The following is a 15,411-nucleotide window of genomic DNA, read 5'->3' as shown; positions in this document are numbered from 1 at the left end:
CCTATCCTCCAGCCTCCCGTCATGCTCCGCGACAGTGGCTGTGGCGGCAGCGACTGAGGCGGCGGGATGGAGGGCGAGAGCACGTTAGGGGTGCTGTCTGGCTTCGTGCTCGGCGCGCTCACCTTCCATCATCTCAACACTGACTCAGACACGGTGAGCCGGGCGCGGCTGCCGACCCCGCCGTCCCTGCCCGCAGTCCCCGCTCGCCCCGCGGGTTCGCGAACCCGGGCGCCCTCCCCTGCTGTCATCCGGGCCCTTCCTATCTGCCCACGCTAGGGCGTGAAGGAAAGTTCCCGGGGGCCTCCCTCCGGCTCGGCGGGGAACGTCGGCAGCTTTCCTGCCTTGCTGCCCTGCTGGGCGAAGGATCCTGGCGCCGGTTCCTACCCGCAGCGCGCGTGCGCCGCTTGAATCTGGAGGACCTCACGGGCGAGCTAGACAGCAGCTGCCAGCCGCAGGGGGTTGGCCAGTTCTAGGGCTAACCTGCCATGAGGCTGTAAGATCCGGCTACTATTTTGCTACTTTCAGTTTCAAATGCAGTTTGTCCAGGATCAGATGTATGAATGGATTTTTAAGTCTTTAGGCCAGTGAGTGACATTAAAAACTAATTTTAAGCCTGTTTTTTTTTTAAACCTAGGAGATTAAAAACTTACCGGAAAACTTTGAGGTCTGGCAGTAGTATGTTGTTATGAGTTCTTAGTAACAGAAAGAAACTAGAAACATCTAAAATGAGTTTGGGGACTGCACGAATACAGTACAGAGAGTACCATACCGAACATTGTGGAGTAACGCATGTGAAGTGTTGGTTCCTTCGCTTTAAGGGTCAGATCTGCTTTACCTAAAGTTGCTTCTTAGCACAGGCCCAGTGAAAGGAGTGTACAATAATTTGATGTACATTACATCAAAATACCAAGAAGAAACAAATGACATCTTGGAATGTGCGTTGTGCTCACTGGACAGCACATAATAATGGACTGTTAACTAAAATTAGCACGGATGGCTCTACAGGAGGGTGTTATACAGATTGAATCGCCGCATACTAAAAATAAAATATATCTGTTTCTGTGGGACTTATTTTAGAAGATGTTTAGTGTGAACATAAGTAAACTGCCCTAAATCTGTACTTTATAGTATTAGCCCTTGTAAACTACATCTTAGTGTTAGACCCTAGTTTCTCAGATATTTTAACTATAATTTGTTTGTTTGAAGATTCTTTTATTTTTATCTTTTTGTTTTGTTTTGTTTGATTTTTTCGAGACAGGGTTTCTCTGTGTAGCCTTGGCTGTCCTGGAACTCACTCTGTAGACCAGGCTAGCCTCGAACTCAGAAATCCGTCTGCCTCTGCCTCCCAAGTGCTGGGATTCAAGGCGTGTACCACCACCGCCCGGCTTTTTATTTTTATCTTATGTGTGTATCTGTTACCTACTGTACATCTGTGGATCACACATAGGCAGTGCCCATGTAAGCCAGAAGAGGGCATCACACACCCTGGAACTTAGTGGGAGATTCGAATGTGGGCGTTGAGAACTGAACCCTGTTCTTTTAGGAGAGCAGCCACTGCCGTTAATGACTGAATCGTCCCTCCAGCTCAACTAAAGTTTTTAGAGTTGGTTTCTGCATAATTGTACTTAGGATTGACTGGTACTTTTCCTAGTTTTTACCATTGGGAGTAATTAAAATCAAGAACATTTGCAATTACAGATTTTTACCCAGTTGATTCTGTTAAAAGGCTGGGACATTCCTATATGGTTTTTTGGTTGTTGGTTGGTCGATTATTTTGATGAAATGGAGGCAGGGCATTATAAACTAATTTTAATGAATAGAAGAATTCACTTGATCTTTAAATGCATCTAAAGGAAGAACTTGAGTCACTGAAATGAAAACAAAAACACAAAAACCACAAGAAATTTAAAAATTTTTAAAGAAAACAGGCACTGTAACTGAATCACAAATCTTTTTTTTTTCATAATTTTTTAGACAGATTTAAATCTGAAAACATTGCTCACTTTGGCATTCCATAGCTAAGAAACCTCCACTGACACCCAGATATATGTGTAAAATCCAGACTTTGGCTGCTCATTTGGAATATCTTGTGGGCTTTATCCTCTCGTTACAACTGTCCACAGGAGCCTTGCGCTCGAAGACAAACTGCTCTGCTGGGTTCTTAAACATACTTCAAGCTTTTATGCTTTTGACTTAGGGGTACTTTGCTCTCTGCCTTCCCAAACTATTACCCAGCCATTTAAGGTCCGTTCCACTCTGTCTCCTGCACAGCCTTTCCCAGTTACCCGTGTGTCCACTCCCTGTAACACTTGCGTATTGTGAAATGCTGAGAGGTTATGATAAGGAGACAGAACATTGATCCTATCCAGTGTGTTTCATATACTGCTGCTTGTGTTTACTCTCATAGGAAGGTTTTCTCCTCGGTGAAATGAAAGGTGAAGCCAAGAACAGCATTACTGATTCACAGATGGACAATGTTAAAGTTGTTTATACAATTGGTGAGTCACTTAGTTCTCTGTGTTTCTGGATAGTTTACATGCTGAGTGTAAGTGGCATAAATAGTTACTTTTACTTTTATGTTTTAGTTGTTGTGGGGAGTACACACGTGTCTAGATTCTTGTGTGTGTGCTCAAACTGTTAAAATATATACTATTAATTTTTTTTTTTTTTTTTTTTTTTTTTTTTTTTTTTTTTTTTTTTTTTTTTTTAGTTTTTTGAGAAAGGGTTTCTCTGTGAAGCCCTGGCTGTCCTGGAACTCACTCTGTAGACCAGGCTGGTCTCGAACTCAGAAATCCACCTACCTCTGCCTCCCAAGTGCGGGGACCAAAGGCGTGTGCCACCACTGCCCAGCTACCATAATGTTTTTAAAAGCACTGCAAAGAAAGAAAAAAGAAAAAGAAAAAAAAAACCCCAAAAACCAAAAGTGTGGGTGCAGTGGTACACACTTGTAATCCTCATACTTCAAAAGTAGAGGCAGGAGGATCAGAAGTTCACCTCTGCATGTAACACTTGTAGTTCCATGTTGGACTTTTAGCCCTTCATGTCTAGGGAGTCACTTGATTTCTGAGTAAGAGTGGTCTGTCTTAGGGGTGTGTGAAGAGGGAAGGGCTACTGCATAGTGAAGCTCCTAACTCGAGGTAAAACGTTCCTCAGTATAGTGGGCAAGCGATTAATACACTCATAACTAGAAATCCTTTTTCTCCTAGACATTCAGAAATATATTCCATGCTACCGGCTTTTTAGGTGAGTAATGGTATTAGTAAAAACAAGTAAATTATCCATTATGAAAATTGTTTGCAAGTTAAATCATTTTAAAAACTAGCAGTGTCTTAGTAACCAGACTAAGTGTCTAAGTAACCATGGTAACTTAGTGTCTTGGTTACATGGAAAGTTCTTTTTTTCGGTACCCAAGGTCCACTAGTCCATGCCAACTGCATCAGCAATTCTTCATTAGTTGTATTACCTTTAGTTGGTTTCCACTGCCACTGAAAAACCAGTTTTCTTTGAGAATTGCTTTTTCTCCTCATACACAATCCTTTCGTTGCATATTATAAACTCATGACCGACATATACTCTAATGTCACTAACAGTCACCAAGCAAACAGATACAACCATAGGATGGTGTCATTTTAAAGGCTGGTTTATGATTTATATCAGCCACACAAAAAAAAATAATCACTGTCGTACACTCACACAGTATCTACAAGTCTAAGATGGTAGGAGTCACAAAGGCATACATGGTAGAGAAGGATCTGTGGGGGAGGAGGGTATGACAAGACAGCATGGTGTGTTCTCAAACTGATAGAGCAGGGAGAGTTAGTCTTCTTAGAGGTCTTTAATACACACTGGACATACAGATTTATTCATTGAATGAGGAGTTCTTAGTTCTTAGTGGAACCTCCTAAAAAGAACTTCTTGAAGGGCCTTCTGGACCAGCAAAGGATTAAGAGAACCTGTATTTCTGGGCATCTACATTAAGAATCAGGCTAATTTAGTAGTGTCTGAGCCGCAGAAACTACCTCATCCTCTGCTGTCTGGGCCTTGTCAGGTCTGAAGGTAAAGAGGACATGAGGAGAGCTATCTGGAAATACTTCTCATTCATAAAGTTACTAAACACTTCATCTTCGATTAGAATCAGAAATAAGCTCAAGTGCATGATTTCATGGAAACCACAGAACTCCTTACTATAGTGATTCTCAACCTATGGGTAGCGGCTCCCTTGCAGGGTTCAACGATCCTTTTACATGGGTCAACTAAGACCATTGGAAAACACAGATATTTATATTATGATTCATAACAGTAGCAAAATTACAGTTATGAAACAGCAATGCAAATAATTTTATAGTTGTGGGTCACCACAACATGAAGAACTATATTAAAGGGTCACAGCATTAGGAAGGTTGAGAACCACTGACTTAATGGTAGGACAAACTAGAAGAAATGGGGGTGCAACCTGGGCATGTATGCTGAGCAAGTTCCTGCCAAGTCCCAGCCTGGCCTCTGGAATTTCTAACCCGTCATGTTGGTGTGTCCCCTTGCAAATAGCATAGGTGAGTGTATGTAAAACGAAGTCTTCTGATGACACCTCTTGAAGTCCAAGCTAGATATGTATTAATGCGTAGTTTTATTTGACAGCCCTACAAGGGTTGTGAAAGTAGAAACCTGTGAACTGTTTATACGGCCCTTCATCTAAAAATGTCGTGGGGGAAAGCAGAGACAGGTGGAGAGGCTCGAAATACTTCAATTGGCAGTTTATAGATAAGTTGTACCAGCTCTGCACTATATTGCCTCTCAGACTTTTCAATCGAATACACTGATTTTCTCATCTCAGAAGTCTATAAGTTCCTTGAAAGCAGGTCATTGAAACCTAAAACTTATTTTTATTGTTTTGTTTTGGTTTTTGGTTTTTCAAGACAGGGTTTCTCTGTGTAACTCTGACTGTCCTGGGACTTGGTTTTTAGACCAGCCTGTCCTTGAACTCACAGAGATTCATCCGCCTCTGCCCCCTGAGTGCTGAGATTAAAGGCTTATGCCTCCATGCCTGGCCTTTAAGTATGAATTCTTTATAGTGAATATTCTTTTGGGGAGTGAGGAGACAGCAGCACTCTGATTGTAGCCCAGGCTGTCCTAACCTCCACATTCTTCTGTCTCAACCTTTCAGGAGTTAGATCATAGGCATGTGCCACCACACCTGGATTTTTATGTTTCCACATAAAACTCCGTAGAAGCTTGACATAAAATCAGTGTTCTCATGTGTTTATCCTATTGCCTTTGCTTACATATCTCAAGGTCCTTACCACTTTGGACACCAGGTTGAGATGCTTAGAAATGGACCGTGCTAGAGAAATACAGCAATAAAAATTATGATGATGATGGTGGTGTCTCCTCTCTCCTCCTCTTTCTCTCTGTTCCCTTCTCCTTCTCTGGGGATGAACCCAGGAGATTGGTTTCTAGACCTGTCACAATTTCAGTCTTTATCAAAGTCTTAGCAGATGTCTTTATCAGATGTCATAGCAGATGTCTTTCAACCAGCCCAGCTACCCCTCAGCCCATTGAAACATTTTTTTAGATTTATTTATTTATTTATTTATTTATTTATTTATTTATTTATTTATTTTATGCCTATGAGTACACTGTAGCTGTACTGATGGTTGTGAGCCATCATGTGGTTGCAGGGAATTTGAATTTAGGATCTCTGCTCTCTCTGGTTGGCCCCACTCACTCTGGCTTATTATATCTAAGTATACTGTAGCTGTCTTCAGACGCACCAGAAGAGGGCTTCAGATCTCATTACGGGTGGTTGTGAACCACCATGTGGTTGCTAGGATTTGAACTCAGGACCTTCAGAAGAGCAGTCAGTGTTCTTAACCCCTGAGCCATCTCTCTAGCCCCCATTAAAACATTTTTAATGGGGATTTTTTTTTTCTTGTGCCCTCTTTCGCTAAGCTATAACCTCAGGTGTGTGTGTTTTGAGACATTGTTTTACTAAGTTATTGGCTGGCCTTAAACTCACTCTTGTAGCCTGGGCAGGCCTTGAACTTGAGATCCTCTTCCCTTAACTTTCTTATTAGTTGGTTTTATAGGCCTGTACCACCAAGCTCAGCTTAAACATGTTACCAAATAGGATATAGTTGGTCAGTTCCATGTAAATAAATGTTTCCAGTATATTAAGGATTTCAGGGGGAAAAAAGGATAAAATCCTGTAGGGTTTTGTTTAGTATCCCAGCATTATAAAAAGGAATACTACCTCCTCATGCTAAAGAGAAGGACTAGGACTGAGGAGGTGGCTGCACTGTTAGCTCCCTGCCACACAGGGAGGAAGACCTGAGTTTGGCTCCACATTCAGTGACCAGACGCCTGGTCAAGCAATAAGGTGACGACTGATGAAGGAAAGCAGCATTACCCGCTGGCTTTTCTGTGTGTGTACACCCGGTTACACAAGTGCACACACTCATGCACACACAGACTACACCCACACAGAGAAGGAACTATTGCTTGGAGTCTCTCACAGGAAGAGAAAATGAAGCTACAAGTAAATGGTTTAGGATCATTTAGAATTGTTCTATCTACATCTGAGACAGTCCAGTTACAAAAAAACATTGGACTAAGTCAAATTTATCCTCCCCTTCCCCATCTTCCCAAATATCTTGAACATACAGCATTTGGAATCTGCAGTGAATCCTCCTTTTGATACTGTTCTCAGTATTATTACTCATTGCATATTCTATCATAGGTTACCAGTTGTCAGGAAGTAAACTAAATTGTGAACTGGCTATATGAATGGTCTGACGCTTGTATTAATGAATAGTTTATTGTTGTGATTTAGTTTAAAAATGTGATAAACAAACTAATATCTGGAAGTTTTTTTATTCTTTTTTGTTGTTGCTTATGGGCATAGTGTTTGTACTATTTAAGTGTTAATTTTTAAATTTTCTCTATTATTATTGGAGCTCATGTGGTAAGCAAGTAGATACGCATTTTGGTTGGATAGTATGGATTAGGAGTAACTAAAATTAAAAATGTTAATAAAATTACTCAAATTTCTATCTTAAAATCTCTTTAATTTTTACTTTTATTTTTATAGCTTTTATAATTCTTCAGGTGAAGTAAATGAGCACTCACTGAAGAAAATTCTTTCAAATGTCAAAAAGGTATTGCCCTTTCTTTGTTAGTATTATTTGTGCTAATTTGTGATCCTAAAAAACAGTACTTTTACAGAACTCTTAAGCAATATTAATAGCATTCATTGGAACATGTAAGAGAAGACTTATTCTTCCCAGAACTTCAGACAGTGTTTCTCTGAAAGCAAAACTGTTCATTAAAAGTATCCATCTTGGGGCTGGAGAGAATGCTCATTGGTTAAGAGCACTGAGGAAGAGCAAGGGTTTGGTTCCCAGCATCCAAGTGGCAGCTCACAACAGATGTAAATCCAGTCCCCGGGGATACAATGCTTTCTTCCGTCCTCTGGATACATGTACGTACGTAGTACACAGACATACAAGCAAGCAAAGCATCCATGGAACACAGCATCTTACTGTTCCCTTGACTGCTCTGCTCCTCTGACTGCTCTGGCTTATTGCTTAACCACAACCTCTTCCAGTCTGATTTACTCCAGGAGTTAAGCCATTTCTGTTATTGTCACATGGCTGAGTTTTATTATTGTTGCTGTTGTTATTTAGTGTCTCAGACTGCTGATTTTAAGTAGCTGGGCCTTCATGTATATGTCACAGGACCTGGCTTTGCAGTTTCCTATACAGTAATTACATTTAAATCTTCCATGTACTTTGTGTTCAGATAAAAGTTATGGAGCATTCAGATCCCACCCCCAATCTAAGCTTTTGTTTGAGGTATGCATTTTTGTCTTTAAAATTTTATGTGTCTGGGAATAAGAACATTTCAGGAAAAGTTTCAGTCACTTGATGGTAACACACATCTGATTGTAGATTGGAAGTAGGTTTAATAATGTAAGTTCTTTCAGGTAGTGAGTATATACATGTAATCCCAGGTCTGTGGGAAGCCAAGACAGAGGAGGATTTCAATTCTGAGGCCCACCTAGGCAACCCAGTGAGATCCTGACACCTGCAAGCCAAAAAAAGGAAAGGAAAGGGCTGTGGGCGTGGCTCTGGTGCTCCCTGCCGTGCCTCGGGTAGAAGGGCGCACTTTTCTAGCACTGAAGCACGGGGCCTGACGCCTGAGCTCAATCTGTGGAACTGAGTCCTGTTTGCTGTCCTCTGACCTCCCCATGGGCAAAGCACTCATACATACCTGCATACATGCATAAATACACACATGCACCTGTACAAGTATCTTAAAATAAAATAGTTGAACTTAAAAAAAAATCTTTGGAACCAATAAGAATGGTTAGTGGGAAAATGCTCTGGCTTTGAAGCCAGATGACCTGAGTTTAATCATTGACTAACAGGATGGAGGGAGATAAATGACTCTCACAAGGTGTCCTTTGACCACCACACTTCCGTTTCCACATGCTCATGCACGAGCTCACACATACACACACCCACTCACATGCACACACATGAGGACACCACATGTGCACAAACACACTAAATATAATTTACTCTTTTTTTGTTTTTTTTTTTGTAATTTACTCTTAATTTGATTATTTAAGAAGTATATTCATGAGAACATTTTCCTTCAGAATGAATATGTTTTGCTTTTGAGATAACCTCACCATGTAGCCTACTTCGTCTTTGAACTTGTTATCCTCCTCTGAACTCCAAAAGCTGAGATTACAGGTATAAGGGCCATTTCTAATTTCTTGGCTTTAATGTACAAATAAATAAATGGTGGGTTTTTTGTTATAATTACTATTCAGTAATGAGAACTGTTTTTCAGATTAAGAGTTTATTAATGTTAATCATGAATTTGTTGGACCAGGTCTTCATGAATGCTACATAAGTACTTTACAAACTGATCTACACCCCTAGCTTGTACTGATTTAACAACAACAACCACCACCACCACCACATGTGCTGCTTTGCAATCCTTAGTAGGGAGTCACTCCATGAAAACATTCATATCCTATGTAAACACTTGATTTGTTAAATGTTAAACAATTTAAATTGATTTTAAGATCACTTGAAAGGTTTTTGTTAATAAGTATATTCTTGATTATTATAACTCAAGTTTTATCAACACTAGAAAACCCATTTTAAGACAGATAGGTTTTGCCAAGCTTAGTGGTGATGCCTTTAATCCCAGCACTTGGGAAGCAGAGGCAGGTGGATCTCTGAGTTCGAGGCCAGTCTGGTCTACAGATTGAGTTGTGGACAGCCAGGGCTACACAGCGACCCTGGCAAACTTTTTTGTTTACATAAACATACTCCACAGTCCTGTTGCCTCACTCCCTAGTGTCCTGGAGCTCCTGGGTACACTGCAGCTACTGCCTCAAGACCATTAATTTCTCCTCTATTCTCTTCAGACTGTGGTGGGTTGGTATAAGTTCCGTCGTCACTCGGATCAGATAATGACATTTAGAGAGCAGTTGCTCCACAGAAACTTACAGAACCATCTTCAAAGCCCAGAGCTTGTTTTTCTGTTGTTAACACCAAGTATAGCAACAGAAAGCTGCTCCACTCACTGCCTGGAACACGCCTTATATAAGCCTCAAAGGGGGTAAGTATTGGTTGGCCCTGGCTATTTGAAGTAGAATTCTTATAGTGCTCTGTAGCTCTAAGTGTCTTCATGCAGTGTTGCACTGGGTGTCATTATAATAGAAAGTAAATCTTAGTGTTAATAGATGAGAAAACAAAGGCTAGGCTAGGGTAGGAAATGGAGCCCGGTGGGGGGGGGGGGTGATGACTTGGATTCTTGTGTCCTGGTACTGAAAGTTATTGTACTCATGTGAGTATGGACTGCTGTAGATAGATTCCTCAAAGTCTTGATGGCTTACTGCAGTAAGTCCAGGCAGTTCCCTTGGGTTTAATTATATTCTCCTTGGATGTAAGAATTAAGTTAAAAGAGTACTACCAATTAAGGTTAATTTTATTGCTTATGGAGGATAAGATACATCTCAACATAATACCTTAAAGTTGAAATATCACTTACCTCAAACACATAGAACTAGACAGAACCAGACACTTCGTTCAGATTTTGGAATATTTGCATACACCCACTGAAATATCTTGGGATTGGTACAGGCTCAAGTCTATAAAAGCTGAGCAAAGTCCATATCCTATAAATATAACCTGAAGTTAATTTTTTTAAAATATTGTACTTTTCTTTTTTTTGAGACAGTGTAGCCAAGGCTGGCCTTGAACTTGAGGTCTGATCATTCACGAATCTAGTGCTAGGATTACAGAGAATGGATTATCATACAAAGCTGTGGTACTGAACTGCCACATGAAGGTCAGATGGGAAATCTTCCTTTGTTTTTCTGTGTTTCCTTGAGACATGGGCTCACCATGTGAACTGAGCTAGATAAGGAATCAATAGATTGGCCAGTCTGGTTTTGAACTCAAAATCTTCCTGTGTTAGCCTTTCAAGAAATTTTTTGTGTAACAGTGTTCAGAAGTTTTCACATTTTAAGCTGTGTGTGATGACGCACACTTACAATCCCAGGAAGTGGAAGTAGGACCCCAGTTCAATTCCCAGCACTCATCTGACATCTCACAACTATCTGTAACTCCAGTTTCAGGGAGATGTGACACTCTTTTTGGCCTCCGAGGGCACTAGTAGTGCACATACATACATGCAGGCAAAACTGCATATACATAAAGCAATAAAAATTAAAAAAACAGAATTAGCTGCTTTAATTTGGCTCCTATGGGAAAATTCTGTCTTGGTAAATAATAAAGTGGGGAAATATTTTAATGCTGTTAGAAAAGTGGCCTGCTCTGATGGCAGACATTATCCTTTTATTTTAAATTCTATTTTAAATGTTTTTTTTATCAGGCTTTTTCATAGGGTACCTTTGGTGGTTACCAATCTGGGAATGTCTGATCAACTTGGTTATAAAACAGAGTCTGCTTCCTGTACGTCCACTGTCTTTAGCAGAGCTGTGAGGACACACAGGTAAGACTCACTCACAGATGACAAAGGCCTAACAAATCCTCTCCCAACTGGAATAGTTTCACCTTCCGGTTTCCTTCTAGACTTGTCTGCTTAAAGTTCTGTTTATTTACCAAAGAAAATCACCATTTTCTTACAGTTCTCAGTTTTTTAATGAAGACGGATCATTAAAGGAAGTACATAAGATAAATGAAATGTATGCTGCTATACAAGAAGAATTAAAGGTAAGCTAACACGAAGTACGTAGGGACCACTTCAGAGCTCACATCAGTAGATTGCTATGAATTGTTTCATAGAAACATTGACATTTGTGGGCTGGAGAAATGGCTCAGCAGTAAAGAGCACACTGGCTCCTCTTCCAGAGCACCCGGATTCAGTCCCCAGCACAACATGGCAGTTCACAACTGTCTGTAATTCCAGTTCCAGGGGATCTGATACCCACACATAGACAGAAAGGTAAAACACCAGTGCACACAAAATAAATAGATAAATCTTAAACAAAAAAGAAAAGAAAAAGGGGACATTTGTGGGTATATATTGTACTCCTTTGACTGCCATAATAGAGACTACAACCTCTGGTAGAAGGCTATAAGTTTAATTTTATTCTCAGTATTCATGACAATATTTTTTTTTTATTTTTTATTTTTTTAAGATTTATTTATTAGCCAGGCGGTGGTGGCGCATACCTTTAATCGCAGCACTTGGGAGGCAGAGGCAGGTGTTTCTTGGTGTTGTGACATAGCCTCTCATGTAGCCCTAGTTGGCCTTGAACTCCCCTATAGATAAGGATAACCTTTAATTGCTAATCCTGCATCTATATCCTAAACCTCAGTTTTGTTTGGGGGTGTATATGCTGGGACTTGAACCTAGGCCTCACACATGCTAGTTAAGTGCTGTATCACTGAGCTCTGTCCTTAGCCCAATGTATATATTTTATTTCAAAATGAATTTTATCTTATTTCTACAAGCAACAAAATATTTGGTATATAAGTCCAAAAATAAATGGAAAGTTAACACATCCAAAAAGCATGTCATTGTCTACAAAGCAGCATAAAATTGTTATTAAGGTCCTCCAAAAATAATTCCAAATAAAAATAAAGTTTACATGAATGATAAATGTTGTTTTGCATTCTGTACCAATGACAATTTTAATATTGTGAGCCTAGATTCCCATTAGTATAAAACTTGGAATTTTTTTTATCTGTACCCTTATTATATTTTGTAGAGTATATGCCAAAAAGTTGAACAAAGTGAACGAGAAGTAGAGAAACTATTGATGGATGTAAACCAATTAAAAGAAGTTAGAAGAAAACAGCAAGCACAGGCTGAAGGAGCAGGTAAGCAACAGAGGAACGCACAGACTGTCTTCACTCTGCTGTGCTCAGTGGACAAGCTGCTGCCCACACTGACGACCTGCTGGACTGGGATTGTGAGTGCTGACTACACTGTACTCTTCATCTTCCCAGAACAGGCCACTGTAGTGGCTCTGCTGTGTTTGATTAATAAAAATGAACAACTGACTTTCTCATAGACTAATATGGCACATAAAGAGAGATTTGTTGTTATGTCATTCTTACTCTCATCTATCTGTTGGAATTGTTTTTACTTCACTGACACAGCTAATTATAAAAGATTGTGAAGCAAACACGTATTAAGCTCTTTCTTATTTTCTTTAGGAGAGAAGTGTGTCCAAAAAATTCCCCAGGAGAACATGCTTCTTTGTCAAGCTTTACGAACGTTTTTCCCAGAGTCTGAAGTTCTTCATTCTTGTGTTATTTCTTTGAAAAATAGACATATTTCTCAGAGTGGGTGTAACATTAACCATCATCTTGATGTAGTGGATAAACTGACCTTAATGGTAGAGTACGTTTACAGCCCTGAAGCTAGTCCAGCGCCTGGGGCCCAGCTGAGGAAACGGAAAGCTCTAGACAAACAAGACCAATGGCCTTTGAAGAAACCACGGCTGCCAGAGACAGAGAGCAGACCTTCTGTGACAGCATCCTGTAGCAGTCACCAAGACAAGGCTTCCTCAAGCAGCTTTGAGATAGACACAGAGATGGGGAGCCCTGAAGATGCTGACTATCCTCGCTCTCCCACATTTTGATTCTTCTTAGAAGACGTTTTTTGCTAGACTGAGGTTTAGGGAACTTGTTTTATTTTTCTCTTTGTCTCCTGGAGTAATACATAGAAAAGTTCATGTTTTTACTCTGTTCAGCTGTTTATAGTACATGGCTATTTTTACTGTTCAACTGCTTATATAGGTAAGTTGATATTTTATACAATATCTTAACATTCTTGTTTATACCTCATGTTATAAATGCTATGTAATGTGTATATATATATATATATATATATATATATGTATAGCTAATAATTACATATCCATATATTCTTGTGGTATGGGAATTGTGAATGAGAGGCACTACCACAGAGCTATAGTCCAAATGTGTTTGTTTGTTTTTTTTGGGTTTGGCTTGGGGTTTTTTGTGGGTTGAAGGTTGCATTGCACAGTGTCTCTCTGTGTAGCCCTGGCTGTTCTAAACCTCACAAATATCCACCTGCTTCTGCCTCCCATGCTGAGATTTAAGGTGTGTGCCATCAAGATGGTTTTTATTTCAAAGCCACAGACCTTTCAGCTCCTCCCACCTCCAAATTGTTGAGGGAAAGACTTACATAGATACATTGTTTTCAACTAGAATATTCTTCAAGTTGGGAAAAGAGAAATTAGCCTCTTCACAACATGGAGAGAAGCACAGATGTTCTAACCATGGGCCTCCAGAGTGGGTTCAGCTGGGACAGGCATCTGCTATCAAGACTGATAACCTGAGGTGGATTTCTGAGACTCCCACAGTGAAGGAAGGAGCCAGCTCCCACAGGCTCTTCTGACTCCCATACTTATATTGACCATGGCATATACATAAAACCCCCAGAAATAAATGTAGTAAAAATTTTAAAGTTTGTAAAATGTTATTTTTATCTAAGTTTCTAAGATTCTTACTGAAGAGAGAGCCAAACAGGAGTGCTTGAAGCCCGTGCAGAAGAGTGCAGTGTGGTCCCAGCACGCACAACCAGGCAGCTAGCCACCACTGTAACCCCAGCTCTGGGCCCTCCAGAGCATGCAGGCTTGAAGCCCGTGCAGAAGAGTGCAGTGTGGTCCCAGCACTCACACCAGGCAGCTAGCCACCACTGTAACCCAGCTCTGGGTCCTCCAGAGCATGCAGGCTTCTTGAAGCCCGTGCAGAAGAGTGCAGTGTAGTCCCAGCACTCACACCAGGCAGCTAGCCACCACTGTAACCCCAGCTTTGAGCCCTCCAGAGCATGCAGGCTTGAAGCCCATGCAGAAGAGTGCAGTGTGGTTCCCAGCACTCACACCAGACAGCTAGCCACCACTGTAACCCCAGCTCTGGGCCCTCCAGAGCATGCAGGTTTGAAGCCCATGCAGAAGAGTGCAGTGTGGTTCCCAGCATGCACACCAGGCAGCTAGCCACCACTGTAACCCCAGCTCTGGGCCCTCCAGAGCATGCAGGCTTGTGCATGCTCACACACAGAACGACTCTGACTTAAAGTGACGACAACACATTAAGGTGGGCTTACTGGTGTGCATTTATACGCAGTTCTATTCTTCTACTGGTTCAGGCTAGATGACTACTTGAGCTCAGGGAATCTCAGAAACTGTCCTGTGCATATGTGTTCATCTTTTCACCTGTTTTCTGAAGTGTACACATGGCACCTTCTGTTTCAGTCAGTGGATGTGAACACTGAGTGCACACTCCACTCTTGGTCTTCCACTTGTTGCTTCCTAGAGAAACTACGTAAGACACAGATGGCAGTGACACTTTGGTCTGGGTGTTGGTATGCACTGATTATGTGGGGTCTGAAGCCTACCGAGGGGGTGTTTCACTGGTGATGTAAGTAAACTGGTACTGTGCAGGGCAGGAAAAGGAGAGCCCCAGTTGTCTATTGAGCCTACTTGCATCCCAGGCGACTGAAAGCAGATTGTGTATGCGCCGTCCTTTTCTGCAAGGACACTATCTATTTAAGGTAGGCTGGTCCAGGGATACTGAGACTGGCCCAGTATCAATCCCAGTGTACATCTCTGCAAAGAGAACCCTCACATCAGGTACAATAAAACATTTATCCTCTGACACGTGCCAAGTTTAAACCTGCGTTTAGTGGTGTGCACATGGAGTCCTAGCACTGATGATGCAGGGTAAGAGGCTGCCTGTTAATCAGTTGGTCTAGCCTAAGTGAAGTTTACAATCTTTGGAGACACATTGAGGAAGACACCTTATATCAACCTCTGGCCTCTATAACCCCCCGTGCACATGTGCACCAAACAAACAAAAACCAAAAGGACTCCAAGCAAATTTAATGCCACAGCCA

The 15,411-nt window shown here is 41.0% G+C and overlaps 1 protein-coding gene across 3 annotated transcripts; it reads left to right on the top strand.

Annotated features, from left to right (window-relative positions):
* The first annotated feature begins 28 nt into the window (after positions 1-28).
* Abraxas1 (abraxas 1, BRCA1 A complex subunit) lies at positions 29-15,168 on the top strand. 3 transcript variants are annotated; one of them, XR_004109374.1, is made up of 10 exons: positions 29-153; positions 2,408-2,498; positions 3,207-3,243; positions 7,085-7,151; positions 9,440-9,633; positions 10,912-11,031; positions 11,168-11,252; positions 12,254-12,365; positions 12,705-13,289; positions 13,725-15,168. XR_004109374.1 is itself a non-coding variant. In XM_031336990.1 (9 exons), exons 1-9 carry the CDS (start codon positions 67-69, stop codon positions 13,130-13,132), a joined length of 1,221 nt encoding a protein of 406 aa, XP_031192850.1. In that variant the 5' UTR covers positions 29-66; the 3' UTR covers positions 13,133-15,168. The 3 variants fall into 3 exon arrangements, 2 of the variants coding, with proteins under 2 accessions (XP_031192850.1, XP_031192851.1); XM_031336990.1 differs by having other exon boundaries at positions 12,705-15,168; XM_031336991.1 differs by lacking the exon at positions 29-153 and adding an exon at positions 173-493 and having other exon boundaries at positions 12,705-15,168.
* Positions 15,169-15,411: the final 243 nt, after the last annotated feature.

This window comes from Mastomys coucha, unplaced genomic scaffold, assembly GCF_008632895.1.
Source record: "Mastomys coucha isolate ucsf_1 unplaced genomic scaffold, UCSF_Mcou_1 pScaffold22, whole genome shotgun sequence".
NCBI classification, from domain to species: Eukaryota; Metazoa; Chordata; class Mammalia; order Rodentia; family Muridae; genus Mastomys; species Mastomys coucha.
This window is presented reverse-complemented; position numbering and strand designations above follow the sequence as displayed.